At 40.9% G+C, this 18,804-nt stretch overlaps 1 protein-coding gene and 2 pseudogenes across 1 annotated transcript in view; 2 read left to right on the top strand and 1 right to left on the bottom strand.

The window, feature by feature from the left end:
* Window positions 1–15,266, bottom strand: part of SYN2 (synapsin II) — a 218,066-nt gene extending 202,800 nt beyond the window's left edge. Inside the window, exon 1 of the mRNA XM_059161765.1 lies at window positions 14,687–15,266. Coding sequence (XP_059017748.1) covers window positions 14,687–15,072 — 386 coding nt within the window. The 5' untranslated portion in view covers window positions 15,073–15,266. The remainder of the gene's footprint in view (window positions 1–14,686) is intronic.
* LOC131824232 (ribosome biogenesis protein NSA2 homolog) lies at window positions 3,905–4,947 on the top strand (annotated as a pseudogene).
* Window positions 7,987–8,453, top strand: LOC131826026 (small ribosomal subunit protein uS10-like; annotated as a pseudogene).
* Window positions 15,267–18,804: the final 3,538 nt, after the last annotated feature.

The following is an 18,804-nucleotide window of genomic DNA, read 5'->3' as shown; positions in this document are numbered from 1 at the left end:
GATCCAATAAATAATTACTGAAAACCTTCTCTCTCATACCAAATGCTGGGGACATCAAGGTTAAAGTTATAGTCATTGGGGCATCTGCCTTCAGCTCAGGTAATAATCCCAGGCCCTGTCTCAGGCTCTCTGCTCAGCAGGGATCCTCCTTCTCCCTCTTCCTCTCCCTGTCAATCTGCCTACTTGTGGGCTCTCTCTCTCTCTCTCTAATAAATAAAAAAAATCTTAAAAAAAAAAGTTACAGTCATTGGCCTCAAGGAGATCTCAGCGTTGAAGATGAGGAGATGAGAAGACAGATAAATAAAATTTGATTATAAGTTAATCACTATGAGATAAACAAACATATTATAGATTCTAACACAAACTAGAAGATAATAAAGGAGTAAGTCTAGTCCTGACTCTAAAATAATCAACAATTGAATTGAGTCTTAAAGATGATCCAGGCAAAAACACAGAAGAAGACTTTCAGGTAGCAGGAGTAGTATAAAGACATAGAGACATGGCAAATTCAGTTAAACTTAAGTAGTTTGTCATGGTTATCAAAGTGGATGGAGAAATCAAAGGTAGAACTGAAGAGGTAGGCAGAGTCAGATCATGAAAAGCTTACTGTGTATCTCCTTTCAACACATTCCCATCAGTCACAATGCTGGTTAGTTCTCCAGAATTATCCTTAGGCTAACCCAAAGGAATTTCTCACGAAAGAGGGGAGAAAAAAAAAAAAAAAAGGCAGCTTGGGTGGCCCAAGATTGGAGTGTTTGCTGGACAGGGAAAAAAAAAAAAAAAAAAAGCAGGATTAACTTCAGAAAAATGAGCTCCAGGAGAGCTGAGTGTCAATATAGGCCACAAAGGAGAGCTTCGGTCCATAATTTTATTCCATTTGCCTTTATTCTGCTCAAAGCTACCATGGCTACCATGAGCCAGATAATACTTTCCGGTATTTGTAGGCTGCTATTGGATCTCATTCAGAGCTAAATCTCTAAAGAGTTATGATTTGGACTGGTTGAAAACTAATAAAGTCAATTTGCATTTCATAGAGCATAAGTAAGAGCAAAAGCATCCTAGTGCTTGTATTTGCAGTGAATAAAGATGTTTTCCAACATATACCTCTTATCCTCGAATACTTTTTCTCACCATTGTTCCCTTCTACCCCTTTTGTCATTCTCTGGATCTCTCTCTCCTTAGCTCAATTTGGCAAAGATTTATTGAACTTAAACTATGTGTCAGACATTGCTGGATGCTAAGGATATAAAAATGAATAAAACATTAAGCCTGCCACAAAGAATTCTTCATCACACAAATAGATCATTGTTTTGAGTCCGGTGATAAAGATAGCCATATGACTGAAGGAGGGCATGAAGGGGACAGAAATGCCCAATATATCCAGGGGTAATAGAAGAATTTCTGAAAGAGAAATATTCATCTCAGTCTCAAAAGGTACATATGAGTTCAGTCAAGAAAAGGAAGAAAAGAGAACAACAATTGCATGTGGAGTGAACAGCATAAACAAAGACAAGGGGAAGGAATGCCATAATGTGTGTTAGTTCAATAGTTCAATATTGCTGTAAATTGAAGTTTAGGAATGGAAATGGTTAGGAGACTGAAGAAGAAAGCACAGGTCAAATCATGGGAAGGTGATGAACTTTACTTATCAGACATGGGATAGACATGAAAAGCTTTAAGCAAAGGAGTGAATGAGTCAGACTTGTATTTTAAATAGTTCATTCAAGCTATTAAGTAGAAATCATTATGAAACTTATAAGAGTTCTAGGTGAAATTAATGAGAACTTGAAATAGGCAACAGTCAGTGTCCTCAGTTGAGACAGAGAATAGAGGAGATAAGGAATTCAATACTGGAACAAATGACCTTGAGTTGCCTGTAACCACCCAAATGGAGAAATACAGCAGGCAACTAAACGTGTACATAAAGATCAGGACAATGTTCTTCTCTGAAGGCTGAGGTGTGGGAACTGATTGCATTTAGAAGATAAATGACATCTTGAGAGGAGATGGATCAGGGAATGTGTGTAGAGTGAACAAAGAAGTGGGCAGAAGATGGGGCCCTTAGGAACACTTATATTTAATGAGGTAATCAAAGAAAAAGAACAGGGATACCTGGGTTGCTCAAGTTGGTTGAGCGGCTGCCTTCAGCTCAGGTCATGATCCCAGGGTCCTGGGATCGAGTCCCGCATCAGGCAACTTTCTCAGCGGGGAGCCTGCTTCTCTCTCTGCCTCTGTTTGCCTCTTTGCCTGCTTGTGATCTCTCTCTCTCTCTCTTTTTCCCTCTGACAAATAAATAAATAAATCTTTTAAAAAAAGAAAAGAAAAAGAACAAAAAGAGTGAGAAGGAACTTTAAAAAGATATGAACAAAGATTGCCATATTCAGAAGTGAAGGGACTTCCAAATGGAGGATAAAGTGTCAAACCAATCCATGAAAGTATAGACTGACACCCTCCTTTGGATTTAGCAAGAACAATCAGTATTATAGAGTAGAAGCCATTAGTGCAGAGGGGGAAATATAGGATAAGGGAGTAGAGATAAGAGTGAGACTTCTATTTCACATCTGGAAGAGTGACTAAGGTGGAGAACAGATTTTGCTTGTTTCTTTATTTGCAGTGACAGAACAACCAGCAGAAAATGAAAGAATGAACAGAAGGGAAAAGAAGAGGTAGAATTTAGAGCAAAGACATGGAGGAGGGAATGGGTCTTTTTTAAAACAAGACAGTATCCTCAAGAATGGAATAAAGAAAATGATCATTGAGGTAAGACAGAGAACAACAGGAACATTCTAAACGAACTGTGAAATAATCACATGGAATCCTAAAAGCTAAGTATGTGTTTAGAAGAGTGTAACCCAGGATATAGCAAAAGTTTAGGATTAAGAGAGTAGTGACAGGGGCACCTGGGTGGCTCAGTGGGTTAAAGCATCTGCCTTCAGCTCACCTCATGATCCCAGGGTCCTGGGATCCAGCCCCACATTGGGCTCTCTGCTCAGCAGGGAGCCTGCTTCTCCCTCTCTCTCTGCCTGCCTCTCTGCCTACTTGTGATCTTTGTCTGTCATGTAAATAAATTAAAAAATCTTTTTAAAAAAGAGAGAGTAGTGACAAATGAGTCTGAAAAGATAAACTGGAGCATGTTGTAAATAAGCTTCATGAGCAAAAATGTGTTAGAGAAGAACATTAAAAGAAATTACAAGATTTGTGGATGCTTTTGTTTAATACTTTGAATGCAATGTGAAAGATAGACTGAATAGGAGAAAAGAACACAGACATAACTTTTTTTTTAAGAAAAAGATTTTATTTATTTGACAGAGAGATCACAAGTAGGCAGAGAGGCAAACAGAGAAAGAGGGGGGGAAGCAGGCTCCCTACGGAGCAGAGAGCCCAATTCAGGACTTGATCCCAGGAATCTGGGATCATGACCTGAGTCGAAGGCAATGGCTTGACCAACTGAGCCACCCAGATGCCCTGCACAAACATAACTTTTTTTTTTTTAAGATTTTATTTATTTATTAGAGAGAGAGATGGGGAGAGAGCGAGCACAGGCAGACAGAATGGCAGGCAGAGGCAGAGGGAGAAGCAGGCTCCCTGCTGAGCAAGGAGCCCGATGTGGGACTCGATCCCAGGACGCTGGGATCATGACCTGAGCCGAAGGCAGCTGCTTAACCCACTGAGCCACTCAGGCATCCCCAAACATAACTTTTAAAGCCATTCTGATTCTCTCTTCCTTCATTTCCCTCTGTAACCACCCTTCCCTAATTAGTCACAAGTGAAACTGAAGCACTGCTATTTTAGAATTTATTTATTAAACAAAATAAGGATTTATGTGGTCCTGTCCATAACTGTTAATCAGCTGAGTCTAATAGGTAATATCTCTCTTATTTAAAAAAAAAAAAAATCTCTCTTTCCCATCGCGGTTTGCGTGGAGTTAGTTCGTGGGTCTGGGAGATCCGAAAACTGAGATCTTCTTTGAGCCCCAACAGCTGCACTCCACAGCTCTGCAGCCATCACCATGCCACAAAATGAATATATTGAGTTACACTGGAAGTGCTATGGCTATCGTTTGGATTACCATGAGAAAAAGAGAAAGAAAGAAGGTCGAGAGGCTCATGAACCTTCAAAGAAGGCAAAAAAGATGACTGGTCTGAAAGCTAAGCTCTACCATAAACAGCACCATGCTGAGAAAATACAGATGAAAAAGACTATCAAGATGCATGAAAAGAGAAACACCAAACAAAAGAATGATGAAAAGACTCCACAAGGAGCAGTACCTGCATATCTACTGGACAGGGAGGGACAGTCTCGAGCTAAAGTACTTTCTAATATGATTAAACAAAAACGAAAAGAGAAAGCGGGAAAATGGGAAGTTCCTTTACCCAAAGTTCGAGCCCAGGGAGAAACAGAAGTATTAAAAGTTATTCGAACAGGAAAGAGAAAGAAGAAAGCATGGAAAAGAATGGTCACTAAAGTCTGCTTTGTTGGAGATGGCTTTACTTGAAAACCACCTAAATATGAAAGATTCATTAGACCAATGGGCTTACGTTTCAAAAGGCCCATGTAACACATCCTGAATTGAAAGCCACCTTTTGCCTGCCAGTACTTGGTGTAAAAAAAAATCCTTCATCCCCACTATATACAACTTTGGGTGTTATTACCAAAGGTACTGTAATTGAGGTGAACGTGAGCGAGTTGGGCCTTGTGACACAAGGAGGCAAAGTTATTTGGGGAAAATATGCCCAGGTTACCAACAATCCTGAAAATGATGGATGCATAAATGCAGTCCTGCTGGTTTGACAGCAGTTCGAGACAAGTAATTCCTTATAATTACTGAAGACTACACACCAATCAGGAAAACAACCATTCCTGTGGTGGTTCTGGATACTACCAAACAGCCTTATGTATCTGCAGTCATCAAGAGAAGCATTTATTCTATTGTGAAAAACATTAAAATAGACATTTATTTAAAAAAAAAAAAAAGCTAAAATTATATTTCCCTTCAAAATATACCAAAGGAAGGGGCATCTGGCTGGCTCCGTCATTAAGCATCAAGCCCCGCATCAGATTCCCTGCTCAGACTGAAGCCTACTTCTCCCTCTCCCACTACCCCCTGCTTGTGTTCCTCTCTCACTGTGTCTCTCTCTGTCAAATAAATAAATAAAATCTTTAAAAAAAAAAAAGTCTTCAAAAATTTTGCTTTAAAGAAGTAGCCTTCAATTTAAAAAAGAATAAAAATATTCTTCATCCTTGAAGTGTGCAAAATAGACAATAAAATTACACCATAAGGGAAATCAAAAAAAGGAACAAAGATAAGGCTCTTTACCCTCTACAAAGTGCTTTTCCAAAACCTTATTTTATTCAATTCTCACAACATCACTATGGGATATACATGTTTTCACTTCCATTTCACACATATGGGAACTAATTTTTGTCTGTGTTATTCTGGAACCTAGAACAGTGTCTGGCATATGGTAATTCCCCAATGAAAAATGTGTCAAATAGAGGGAAAAGGGGCTCAGAGAGGTTTTGTAACTCTGATAGGGTCATATAGTTAAGGGTGGGGCTGGGCCTCAATCCTGTATGTTCACATTGTTTCATGGTCCTGAAAAGAGAAGAAAAGGGTGCAGTGATTGAATATGATCATAATCTGCTTTACAATTTTATGTAAACTGATTAAACTTCAGAAATGCCTACTACTGAGCAACAAACACCAAGGCCAGTATACTTTCTGTAATTCTTATTTATGTTGCATGGGCATCTTTTGAGTTCAGAAATCTATGGTATTTGTACACTTTATTCTTTCCGAAGGTCACCTGCCCTATTATAAGTTACTTCCTTCTGCTGCAGAGAAGTAGTATCTGCAGGACAGAAATGCCCTTTACGTCATCTTCTCTTCTCTCTAGAAAGCTATATGTAGCCTTCTGGTATTCAATTGCTTCTACGTAGAAAGCTAAAACAAAGGATGACAATGCCACCAAGAAGTATGTAGAAGATCTTATTCACAGGATTCAGAAGGGCAAACACAGTGTGAGTACCATTAAAAACCAAAAACAGGATGCAACTCTCCATACTGAGGCCACTATGTTTAACCATGTCTAACTATGTCACTCCCTGTAATGAATATGATCCTGAAAAATATATTTTTCATATATATATGTATATATATATATGTATATATACATACATATGTATATATGTATTGCTCACTTCATAAAAATTTTATATATACATGTATATATACATATATACATAAATTTATATGTATATATATACATATATATGTATATATATACATATATACATGTGTATATATAAAATTTTTATAAAGTGAGCAATTTCAAAAGCAGTAGGGTGCTTACTATTTAAGTGAATCATGCAGTAAATCCTTTTGCAAAAGAAACCTTTTTTATAACAAAAAGTAATCTAATTTTTCTGCTGGCAAATTTGTCTTATGTGTGCAGGACTCTACCAATTTAGGTTAAGAACCTGACATTTCAGCTTAACAGCTATTAATTACTGGGCAAATGATTACTTTCATGAGTTTGTTTATTCGTCTATGAAATATTATTTCTACTTTTCAGGATCACTGTGAGGATAAAATGAGACAATGTGTATACATATGTTGTATAAACTGATCAGCAGCACAGTGTACATGGCAGGGATCAAGAGATGAACTCTGTCAGCCAATACTTCAACATATGTTTACAAAAGTTCTTAGATCTATCAGGAAGACAGGAATTTAACCACAAGTCCCCAGTTCCCATCATGAGGAGGTAAGAAAGAGGTACTAAATGGAGCGTACTCAAAGATGAGCTTTTCATCAAAAACATGTTTAGTCATTTATTGACGTAGGCCTCTTTTTCCAAAGATTTATAAGCCTTATGCCATAGAGTAAATTATAAAGCTTTTTAAAGAAAATAGCACATAAACTGTAACATGGAAATAAGTAGTGCTGTAAAGGATCTTAGTGTCTTTTTCAATCCTATCAACTGACAGATTTTAGAAAATCAAAATCCAAAGAGGCAAAGTGGTTTACCTAAGGATATACAATGGCTCATTTTTAACAGTACAACATTTCTAACATATCTTCATTTCCTAGGACAGCCCACCTCTTTGTTCCCATAGTACTTAATGCCCATTAATTACCATCCTATAATAAATCTTACTTAAATGTCTGTCCTCTCCCCTACTGGGTGGGAAGATTCTAGTAAACAAGGGCTATGCCAAACTTATATCCCCAGCACTTGGCTTGTGTTAGATATTCAACTGCACTAAACATGTCCCAGTTAAAACTGTCTTACCAGGGACACCTGGGTGGCTCAGTTGGTTAAGCAGCTGCCTTTGGCTCAGGTCATGATCCCAGCGTCCCGGGATCGAGTCCCACATCGGGCTCCTTGCTCCACAGGGAGCCTGCTTCTTCCTCTGACTCTGCCTTCCACTCTGTCTGCCTGTGCTAGCTCTCACTCGCTCGCTCTCTGACAAATAAATAAATAAAATCTTTAAAAAAAAAAAAAACTGTCTTACCAATGTGAGGGAAGGTATATAATTCTGGAACACTTACTGTTTAGACCTCCACTACTTTTTGCTAACATAATTATAGATCTGAACTTGGGTATAGAAAGACAGGAAGCAATCTCAGGTAGACAGGAACACTACAGTAAAAATGTGCCCCTGGAAAGAAGGTCATCATTGTACCACTGTCCTACTAACTTTATTATATTGTTGGATTTTGATTACCAGACTCTCGAACAGTCTTTCCTTCAACCATTTTACAATGACCTTGGCTGAAACAGTAACATATAAGATAAGGCAATGGTCCGTGTGACTCTAGTGTGGTGTTCATGTGGCTCTTTTTAAAATATTTATTAAGCATTCCACAATGAATCTTTAAAAGAAATAGATAAAAACAGTATTTTTAAGGAGAAAAGGCTTATATTTGAGGGACCTGTCTAAAGAGTGACTTACGAGTAAAAAAACATCTTTGAGAAAGACATGGTCGCAGCTGCAGTGGAGTCCTGGATGCCCTGCTCTTGCTCCCGACTCACCCTTGTTTGCTCTCCTCCAGAAACAAGTCAGTCAGGAAGCCGCTCCACAGTCATATTTTTTAAAGGCACTGGGAAGACACCCTGGAACCAGAGATGGCGATTCACCAATTTAGAAATACTCTACTCAGCTGCAACCTAAAATCTTAGGAAACACTGTATACTAACCTGATCACAGGTGCAAAGGAAAAGAATCTCAGAGTGAAAGGACTAGTTCTGATACCTACCAAGATTCTGAGAATCACTACTACAAGAAAAATTGCTTGTGGTTAAGGTTCTAAGACTTGGGATTGTTCTCAGATGAAGATCCACAAGCAACTCATTGATCTGCACAGTCCTTCTGAGATTGTTAAGCAAATTACTTCCATCAGTATGGAGGCAGGAGTCAAGGCTGAAGTCACCATTGCAGATGCCTGAATCAATCTTTTAAATAAATTATCAGTTGTTTAAAAAAAATAATAAAAGAGAGAGAGAATAGAAAGAAACTTGAGTTGGAGTCAGAAGATATAAATTCTAGTCCTCATTCTCCAACTTCTTATTTGAGCTTGGCCAAATCATTCCATTTCTCTGCACTACTACTGCTCTTTCAGGTTCTTTCAAGTTCAAATGTTATAATTATAAAAGTAAAAAGTCCCTATCAATCCTTGAAATGGAGAAAGATAAAAGGAAGGTAGAAAGATAGTAAAATAGAGGGTAAATTGGGGTAAAAAGCTTAGTAGAGAGACTGAAGTTCTAGATTGTAGTTCTGGTTTTGTCATTAACTAGCTGAGTAACCCTGAACAAGTCATGTTCCCTCTTCAGATTATATTTCTTCCATTTGTAAAGTACCCAAATCTTCCAGCTCTACTAATCTAAAATTCTAAGCTATAGCCTATGGCTATTAAGAACAATGCAATTTTGTAGAATCAGTATGTTTGTGTTCACAAGTCAGAAACAGGGCATACAGATAAAATATTTAATAGACAGAAGCCTCAAATTTCACTTGAGTTTTCCCCCCAAGTTCTAATTCAAATACTGTTCTAGAGTCTCTCACAAGCACTGGTCCAGACTACTGTACTTTGAAATCCCCTATTCTTAATGATATGTCCAAAGACAGACCATAAAAGCATGGAAAATAGGTGCTGCCTAGATAATGCATCAGTCCAGTTTCTTCATGGTCTCTCTCTTTTCTACCACTGTACTTTCCTTTTACTATCCACTCTCTGGACTGAGTCAAACCTATCTCTTTTGATACAAAATCTTCAAAGTTCAGTTCAAATCTTGATACTTGCATGAAGCACTCCCTTCTCACTGTAGCCCACATCCATTTTTCACTCTTTTGAACTTCTAAAGTACTACAGTGCTGTGGCAGAGATTCAATATTAGTAAAGAGCTTATTACGCTTCCCCTATAGCAAAGGCTCAATAAATCATAGTAGTGTGGTTGCCACACCTTTAGCACTAATCACATATCCTTTAGTTCAGTGCATCTGAAATTTAATGTGCATGTAAATCACCTGGACATTTTATTCAAATGCAAATTGACTCAGTAGGTATGACGACCTGATAAGCTGTAGTTCAAAAAGCTGCCTGGGGCACTTGGGTGGTACAGTGGGTTGAGTAGTTGAGTGTCCCATTCTTGGTTTCCCCTCAGGTGGTTATCTCAGGGTCTCAGGATCAAGCCCCAGGTTATGCTCAGCAATCAGTGTACAGTCTGCTTGAGATTCTCTCTCCCTGTCCTTCTGCCCCTCCCACTTATGCTCTCTACCGAAAATAAATAAATAAATCCATTTAAAAAAAAAAAGAAAAGTTCCTGTTTGATCCCAATACTGTTGATCCAAGGACTATATTCTTTGAATAAAAGGGGTAGTTTTTGTAAACTTAAAAAAAAAAAAAAAGTATGAGGGAACCCTTCTACACTGTTGGTGGGAAAGCAAACTGGTGCAGCCACTCTGGAAAACAGTATGGAGATTCCTCAAAAAGTTGAAAATAGACTCAGCAATTGCACTACTGGGTATTTACCCCAAAGAAACAAATGTACTGATCCAAAGGGGCACCTGCACCCCAATGTTTATAGCAGCAATGTCCACAATAGCCAAACTATGTAAAGAGCCCAGATATCCAACAACAGATGAATGGATAAATAAGATGTTGTGTATATATATATGCAATGCAATATTATGCAGCCATTAAAAATGAAATCTTGCCATTTACAACAACGTGGATGGAGCTAGACGGTATTATGCTAAGCAAAATAAGTCACAGAGAAAGACAATTATATGATGTCACTGATACGTGATATGGAATTTAAGAAACAAGGCAGAGGATCATAGAGGAAGAGAGGAAAAAATGAAAAACGATGAAACCCAGAGAGGAAGACAAACCATAAGAGACTCCTTTTTTTTTTTTTTTAAGATTTTTTATTTATTTATTTGACAGATAGAGATCACAAGTAGGCAGAGAGGCAGGCAGAGAGAGAGAGAGAGAGAGGAGGAAGCAGGCTCCCCACTGAGCAGAGAGCCTGATGCGGGGCTCGATCCCAGGACCCCGGGATCATGACCCAAGCCAAAGGCAAAGGCTTTAACACACTGAGCCACCCAGGCACCCCAAGAGACTCTTAATCATAAGAAACAAACTGAGGATTGCTCGGGGGAGGAGGGTGGAGGGATGGGGTAACTGGGTGATAGATATTGAAGAAGGTATGTGTTATAAGGAGCAAGGGTATTATATAAATATGACTAATGAATCGCAGACCTGTACCCCTGAAACAAATAATACATTATATGTTAATTTTTTTTAAAAAGTGTGTTATCTTATTTGTCCACTTGAACAGAAAAATCTTCAAAGACATACTACAACTCCTTTTTCTTAGCATATACACCCCATAATAAGAAGGTGCTCAATAAAACACCTGTGGACTTACCATATCTACAGTCCCCAGAACATCAGATAATCTCTAGAATGTCTGTGCTATGCTGATTTTCAAATCAAACATTGAGACATGCTATTGAGATGGAAAAGATCACTTGGTCAGTGGAATTGAATTGCTGAAAATGGAGGCAGGGGAAAATCTGAGAGAAAACTTACCTCTTCACCAGTGAGAGTGTAAGATGCAGAAAAAAAACAACATACAAATAGACATTTGTTCCTTGTTTAAGCACAAAGATAATTAGAGTTCAATATTAACTGCACTTTAGGTATGAACCTTAAAAGAAGACACGCATTTCAGGCAAAACGTATATATATTTAAAATACTAGTAACAATAACTAATAAGGGATTTCATTTTTTAGTGGAGCAGATACATTTTTTCAATGATTCTTTACCATGCAATTAATCTAAAGATCTCAAGCAACCAATGAAAACACATTTTAAACAAGAGACAGACAACCTCCAATTTTCCCATCAACTTAGTCTGTGGAAAAGTCCCCAAATTCCATTGTCCACAATTACACTGATAAATATTTGAAGGAATCTGCTATATATTAAGGTTGCTCTGAGAAGCTGCCAACTTTAAGCCCTTCTTTTAAATCTCCAATTACTTAAATGCTTCTCAAAACCCTCTTTATTTTAGCAATCTATAGTTCAAATGGGACCAATATTCTTAAATTCTACCAGGAAGCTACACTCTGACTTCCTATTCAAGCATCAGGAAAATAATATTGGGCATATATGACACCTGTTCACTGAATGCTATCTAGATAGATAGCTTAAACAGTGAGACAAATTTGCTAAAATTTGCCATTAGAGGAAAAAGCACCTTTTCAAGTCACTGTGCTTGTCATAAGCAGACACCTGCTCCTTAACTTATAGAGAACTTTCAATAAAACCATTCAAAAATATTTATCTGAGATGCTTTTAGCAAATTCAGGCAAGAAAGAAAACAAAATCTGCAATCCTGAGAGACGCTATTAAACATAGAAACAGAGAAGCCATCAAATGCCGTCAAGCACTAGACTCAAACTGGGTTTATGAGTTTTAATAAATCAATGTTATTACTACAAAGAAAATCAGAAACCAGTTGGGAGTCAGCCCAAAGGAAAATGGCTTCTATTACTTCCATCAGAAGTTTAGTCTCCAGGGCAAGGCAAATTTTCTGGTTCATGCCAGGCAGGCAGTTTTCCTAGAGAAAAACACTATCCAAAAAGAGTTTTGAATCCTAAGCAAAAGAAGCAGTTAGTGCTAAACACAAATCTCAGCAGCTACATCATGCCCATACAAATGAATATCTTCCTACCTGTTGGTACCTAACTGGTAATTAAACCCAAAACAAATGTCTTCATCAGAACAGATCAGGACAAGCAAGGTACATGAGTGTCAGATTCTTGCATAAAAAACGAAGCACCAATATTCCCATTTCTCTCCTCCTTTTCCTGGCCTTTCTTCAAGACTCATCTTTTAGGGGCACCTAGGTGGCTCAGTTGGTTAAGTGTCTGTCTTCGGCTCAGATCATGATCTCAAGGTCCTTGGATTGAGCCCTGCATTGGGCTCCCTGCTCAGCGGGAAGCCAGCTTCCCCCTGCCACTCTGCCTACTTGTGATTTCTGTGTGTCAAATAAATAAATAAAATCTTTAAAAAAAAAAAAAAACTCATCTTTTATAAAGCTTTCTCCAATAACTCTGGCTCTCACAATCACTCTATTTACTGAATGCCTAAAACACTGGTCTGAAATAATAATTGTAGAATAATTTTTTTTAACTGTTCATGTCTCCATTTTGTCTCTAAATTTCAATGTGAGTTCTTGGTAAGGCCCCTACTCTGCCTACCCTGTAGAGGGAGCCTATTATTAATATTGCCAATAATATAATAATAAGGCAAACATTATTGGCAATAATAATAATAATATATTATTATTATATATACTGTGAGGCAATACAGCATAGTGGAATGGCAATACTGGAGTCAAATGGGCCTAATTCATATCTTAGGTCAACTATTTGCTGGCTGTATGACTGGGAACACGTTACTCACTTTTTGTAAGCCTCAGTTTTGTGTTTAGAATTTAATGAGACATATATAAGAGCACCTAGTAAGGGTCTGACATATAACAGTTGCTCAATGAAACTTAGTTACCTACCTTTCCCATTTAATAAGCACTTGTAATTTAAACTAAGAATAATCTTCCTATGGGACTACCAATGGTACCATCATATACTCTTATATTTTCCTCATACACTCTTGCCAGTGCCTCTGTCATTTCCTAACAAAGGTCCCTTAAGATTTTCTACTCCATTTTTCTGAGAAAAGGCAACTACACAAGTCACCCAAATGACTATTCAGAATGGTCATATTAGGAGCCAGCAGGAGTGCATCTCCGTATCTACATCTCACTTCCATTACACCCACGCCAGTACTCCCTCCCTCCAAGTCTCCCTGTGAGAAAATGAAAGAGAAAAAGCAGTAAATCAGCCAAAAGAGGAAATGGAGAAAAACAATTCTGTGGTCCCTCTGTGCCTCACTCTCAGGAGGAAGCACTTGGGTCCAGGCTCTTTACCTCAACCTTTCTGAGAAAGTAAAAAATAAAATCCTTCCCATATTCCTGAAGAAGAAGCAACCCAGACTTCTTGCCTCTTCACTTCTTCAAGCCCTTCACCAGTCAATTCTTCCATCACCACCAACCCCAACCATCCCCTGGGCCAACTTCCTGCTACATGACATAGAACCTCTTTAACCTGATCTGTCTTGAATGAACCCCATTCATGCTTTTACTAACTAGAGGTAACATTTTCCAGAAGCCCTCACCATTCTAAGTTGCAATATCCCAAGAAAGAAGAAAGAAAGAGAGAGAGAGAAAGAAATTCTCCAAGTTGCTGTCTACTGCATTAAGGTAGATCCTTTTATTTGTTTGTACCCCTTTAATGATCCAGAATATTTTACCTCAGTCATCATCTTTCCAGCTGGAAAAAACCACCTTCTTTCACAACTCTCCCCGTCCTCCCACCCCACCGCCACACACACACACACACACACACACACACACTTTTTTTTTTACACTAAAACAAAAACAAATTTTAAAAACCACAAATCCCCTTCCTGCTTCAAAAAACACAAGCATTTTATTATTCTTAAACGGACCTCAGCCATGCTCCTCTGCAGCAAGCTCAAGTACATACACCTGGGCTCTCATATCCGTGCCTTGACCAACGTAGATGTCAATACTGATACAAGCCTTCATCCAGCCAGGTGAAAACTACCCCCATCACCCTCTCCCTCAAAACACTCATTTCCACCGCAAATTCACTCCGTGCCTAACATTGTACAATCTTTTGTATTGGCTTTAAATGTCTCACCTGAGCTTCTACGTGTCTAGGCTGAAAGTCTGTTCTTTCTGCCCCCTCCCTTCAAGAACAAACAAACAAACAAAACTCATTTTTTTTTTTTTTAGGATTCTTCCGTGTTGCATAAAGTAGCTCCTTCTTTTACGTGTCGTGAGGGATTTGAGAGAATCGAGGCAATATTTCACCTCAGGAATCACCTTTCCAGACCACCCCCCTCAAAAGACACAACGTTGAAACCCCTACCACCAACAACATCTCCCCACAGGGGGACCATGCAGACCCTCCCTCTCAGGTGTCAGGAACGATTCCTTGGCGCCCGGGACCACCTTCCCCGCGGCCTCCAGCTGCCCGGCAGGCCCCGGGAACACCGCGCGGCGGCGGCGGCCGGGTACCTACCAGTCGGTGTGCGGCTCGTCGACGACCAGCAGCACCTTGGCCTTCCTGGCGGCGGCGGGCGCGGGCGCGTCCACCAGGCCGGCCGAGGCTGCCGTCTGCTTCACGGCTTGGGACAGCGAGCTGAAGAAACTGCTGCCCACCGATGGCGCCGCGGTCGCCTGCGGCGCAGGATGCGACGCGGGCGCCGGGGCCGGGGCGGGCGGCGGCCTCCGCTCGGGGCCCGGCGAGACGGCCGGGGGCGCCGAGGAGGCCGAGGCCGCGCCTGGACCGGGGGGCGGCGGCGGCGGCTGCTGGGGCTCGGGCCGCTGCAGGTCGGTCATGTAGCCATTGGGCAGGTTGGCGATGAAGCTGCTGTCCGACAGCCGGCGCCTCAGGAAGTTCATCATCTGGCTTGAGGGGCTGGGGGCGCGCGGGGCGGCGGGGCCGGACGGCGAGGAGGGCGAGACTGAGGCGGCAGTGGCTGGGGGACTGAGGCGGCTGAGGCGGCTGCGACCGGGTTTGCGGCGCGCGATCCCAGCAGACAGCCGCGGTGCACTGGGCCGGGCTGGCCGGGCAGCGCGAGGCACCGCGCCAGGGAGCGGGCGGGGGCCGGAGGCGGAGCCACTTTTCGCCCCGCCTCTCGCCGCAGAGCCGGCACCGCCCCCTATTCGCTGCCTGAGCGCCCCGCACTTAGCGGTGGGGTCCCTACTCTGGAGATTTGGGGGCAGGGGGGTTGCCAGGTCTCCTGCAACCTGAGCGGAGTTCTGTGGAGAGAGTGTGGGAGCCAGCCTTGCTCCCCGAGAACAGGAAAAAAGGAGCCGAGACCCCAACAACCTTTTTGGTTGGGGATAAAATAGCACTGTCCCACCCAGAGATGGAGGCGAAGAAAACTGTCCCCACTGCCTTTCGAAGGAAGAGAGGTGTCAGCCTCCCCAGCCTGAGGTGAGAATGGACCCATTCCCCTGGTGCGCGCGCTCATACACACACACACACACACACACACTCACATACTCCCTGTAATGGGAAAGTAAAGAACCACCTCTTTTCCCAAAGCTGGGAGAAAGGTGCCATCTCCTCAACCTCCAGGTGATGGAGGAAAGAATAATCTGCCCACACACTCGCGCGCGCGCGCGCGTTCACACACACATACACAACACACACTCATATGATGAGACAAAAGAAGAACTACTCCCTCCTCAATATTAGGTGAGAAAGACATCCTCACCCCCCACCCCCCACCCCCACCCCCACCCCTTCATCCTTTTGGTGACAGAGATTTGACAGATCTTCCACTGGGTCTGTGGGCGCATTTTTGGTGCCTGCCCTTTAGGGATGGCTCACTTACGAGCACCTTCTCTTCCCATCCTCATGGACCAGAGAGGCGAAACCTTGCGTAAGGCTGGAGACCCCTCCCCCCAAGTGGGGTATCTAAGGGTCCCCCACCCTTTCTGTGCTTGCCTCCCTGATAGGCAGTGATGCGTCCTTTATTGTATCAAGAAGTTTATCTCTTCAAAAATCTTTCTAAATGTTTTTTCCAGTTCATTAATTGGCTAGATCTGTTTCCACCTCCATGAAGACCTGATTATCACCTTTCCATGTGCACTCCCTAAATCTGTTTTGACTTCTGGATCTTTGTTTTCACCTCTCATGAGATATATACTTAATCCATGTGTTGTATGGGAAGAGGACACAGCAGATATAGTACTTTACATTCAGCCCACTCTGGGTGATGTGTGACCTCAGGCAAATTAGCCTCTGAGCCTCTTTTCCCTATCTGATAAAAGGAGATAATGCTTTTAAAATTTTTTTATTTTAGTATAATTGACACACAATGTTACATTAATTTCAGGTGATTATAGTGATTCAAGGAGTTTATACATTATGCTATACTGAGATAAAACTTTTCAAAGTTGTTACACAGAATAAATGAGATTGTGTATATAAAGTACCTGGCACACAGTAGATATTCTAGTAGCAGTGGCTAGATTCTTATTCTTATGTGAACTAGTTCTCAGTATGTATCTGTTGAACTAAACAGAATCAGTGAACATCTTGTCACTAATACTGACGGGCAGTTCTTGAGTCCTGCCTCCCAGCTGGCACAAACTTGGGACCTATAGATGCACAACTGGGCTCTGAGCCAGAGACCCAGTGATGTTCAAGAGGTCTCCAGCCAGCTATAATAATACAGTGGTCTTCCCATCCACCTCGTGCCAGGCAGTGGTAAGTGCTTGATAGACTGATATAAACGCAAAGTAGATCCTGTCTGTGGGAAGTTCACAATCTATGAGAGCAGAGAGCAGGGAAGATAGGCACAGGAACGATTTACTACAATAATATGTGAGAAATGCTGTAATATTGTTGGGCTAAGTGGTTTAGGGACACCAAGGAGTGAGGGATGCATTCTGCCTATGAGGTTTAGGAATGGCTTCTCAGAGAAAGTGACATTTGAAGTGGGTCTTAAAGCAGCTAAAAGACTACCAACAGAGAAGTAGGGAAGGCACTCTGGCAGAGAAGGACTTGAGGAATGCTAGTTGATGACTCCTCCAGGAAGCCTTCCCTCAATCCTCCACGGTAGACTAAGTGTTTCAGATAGACAAAGTGCTTCACAGTAGACAAAACCTGTGTCTGGTTTTGTCATAGCCCCTTAAAAAATTTATAATAAAATATTCTGGTGGCTTGAATATATGCTTTTCAAGGAGAGGATTATGTTTGAGCCATCTTGGACTTCAGCATGAAGCATGGTCCTTGGCCTGCATTAAGGACTCAGCTGTTTGAGAGACGAACTGTACTCTTATCCAACTCAGCTCTTGTGTCTGTCTATTGGAGAATAAAACTGATAACTTCACTAATAACTAAATAAACTTAGTTTAATGTACTGCCCTTCCTATAAGTATTTTTTAGAGTATCAGATGAATCTTTTCCAAAGGATAAATCTCTTGATGGGACTTCATATACTTTTATCACTTCAATTTTTCAGATGTTTGGGTTATCTTTTTTTTTTCATATTTCACTAAGTAATTCCTCTTAATCATGAAGCTAGTAGTGAATGTATTGTATTTTTAAATCAACCAGTTAAAAAACATGTTGTGAGTATCTAATACATGCAGGTTATTATGCTAAGCACTCATGGATAAAGAATACTCAAGAATAAATAAAACCCAAGTTACACCCTTAAGAAGACAACTTGTAAACATGTGAACACATAACCAGCAATAGCAGAGCAGTCGGTGAATGACCAGAAAGTGGAGCAGGCAGTGAGTGTTAAAAGAGCCAGAGGAGGGGGCACCTGGGTGGCTCAGTGGGTTGAGACTCTGCCTTCAGTTCAGGTCATGATCTCAGGGTCCTGGGATTGAGGGTCCTGGGATCGAGCCCTGCATCCGGCTCTCTGCTCCACAGGGAACCTGCTTCCCCCTCTCCGTCTGCCTTCTGTTCTGCGTACTTGTGATCTTTCTCTCTCCGTCAAATAAATAAATAAAATCTTTAAAAAGAGAGAGAGAGAGAGAGAGAGAGTCAGAGGAAGAAAGGATCTGAGGGATGAGAGGATTTCACAGGGGAGGTAGGACTCAGTCCTTATGAAATGATGGAATTCGGATACCCAGGACAGGGTGGAGAAAACAATCAAGACAGAAAGGCTAGGAAAAGCAAAGACAGGGAAGCTAAACTGGGTAAGTAGTGAGAATGTATTGATCTATTCCTTGAAGGCAAAGACCTCACCTGTGTTAGTCTGAAGCATGCCCTTACATATTTGTAAGAAGGCTCTGCAGGTTGTACTTGTTTGTTTATGTTGCTAGTGTCTATCCAGGTTTCTTTTTAGGTAACAAGTACCTCAAGGTGAGGGATTCTTCTTCTTCTCCTCTCAAAATGTTCTACAAAGCCTGATACAACATCTAACACACACTTGGTATCCCAGTCTTGGGTGCTAGACCAAAATATGCCCAAAGAACTCCTTTGGTTTAGATTCCCTCATTGATACAATGGAAGCCTACAAGACCATTGAAAAATATCTATCAAATACTCCATGGATTTATTGTTACTTTCTGGTAGGTTTTAAAAAGAATATTATTCTTATGGGAAAATAGACCATTTTATTATAATTGGGAATGTATGGTCATTAATCAGTTGTATATGAGCAGAAG

The sequence above is a fragment of the Mustela lutreola genome, chromosome 2 (genome assembly GCF_030435805.1).
Source record: "Mustela lutreola isolate mMusLut2 chromosome 2, mMusLut2.pri, whole genome shotgun sequence".
NCBI lineage: Eukaryota > Metazoa > Chordata > Mammalia > Carnivora > Mustelidae > Mustela > Mustela lutreola.
The sequence above is the reverse complement of the archived record's forward strand: the minus strand, read 5'-3'. Positions and strand labels throughout refer to the sequence as shown.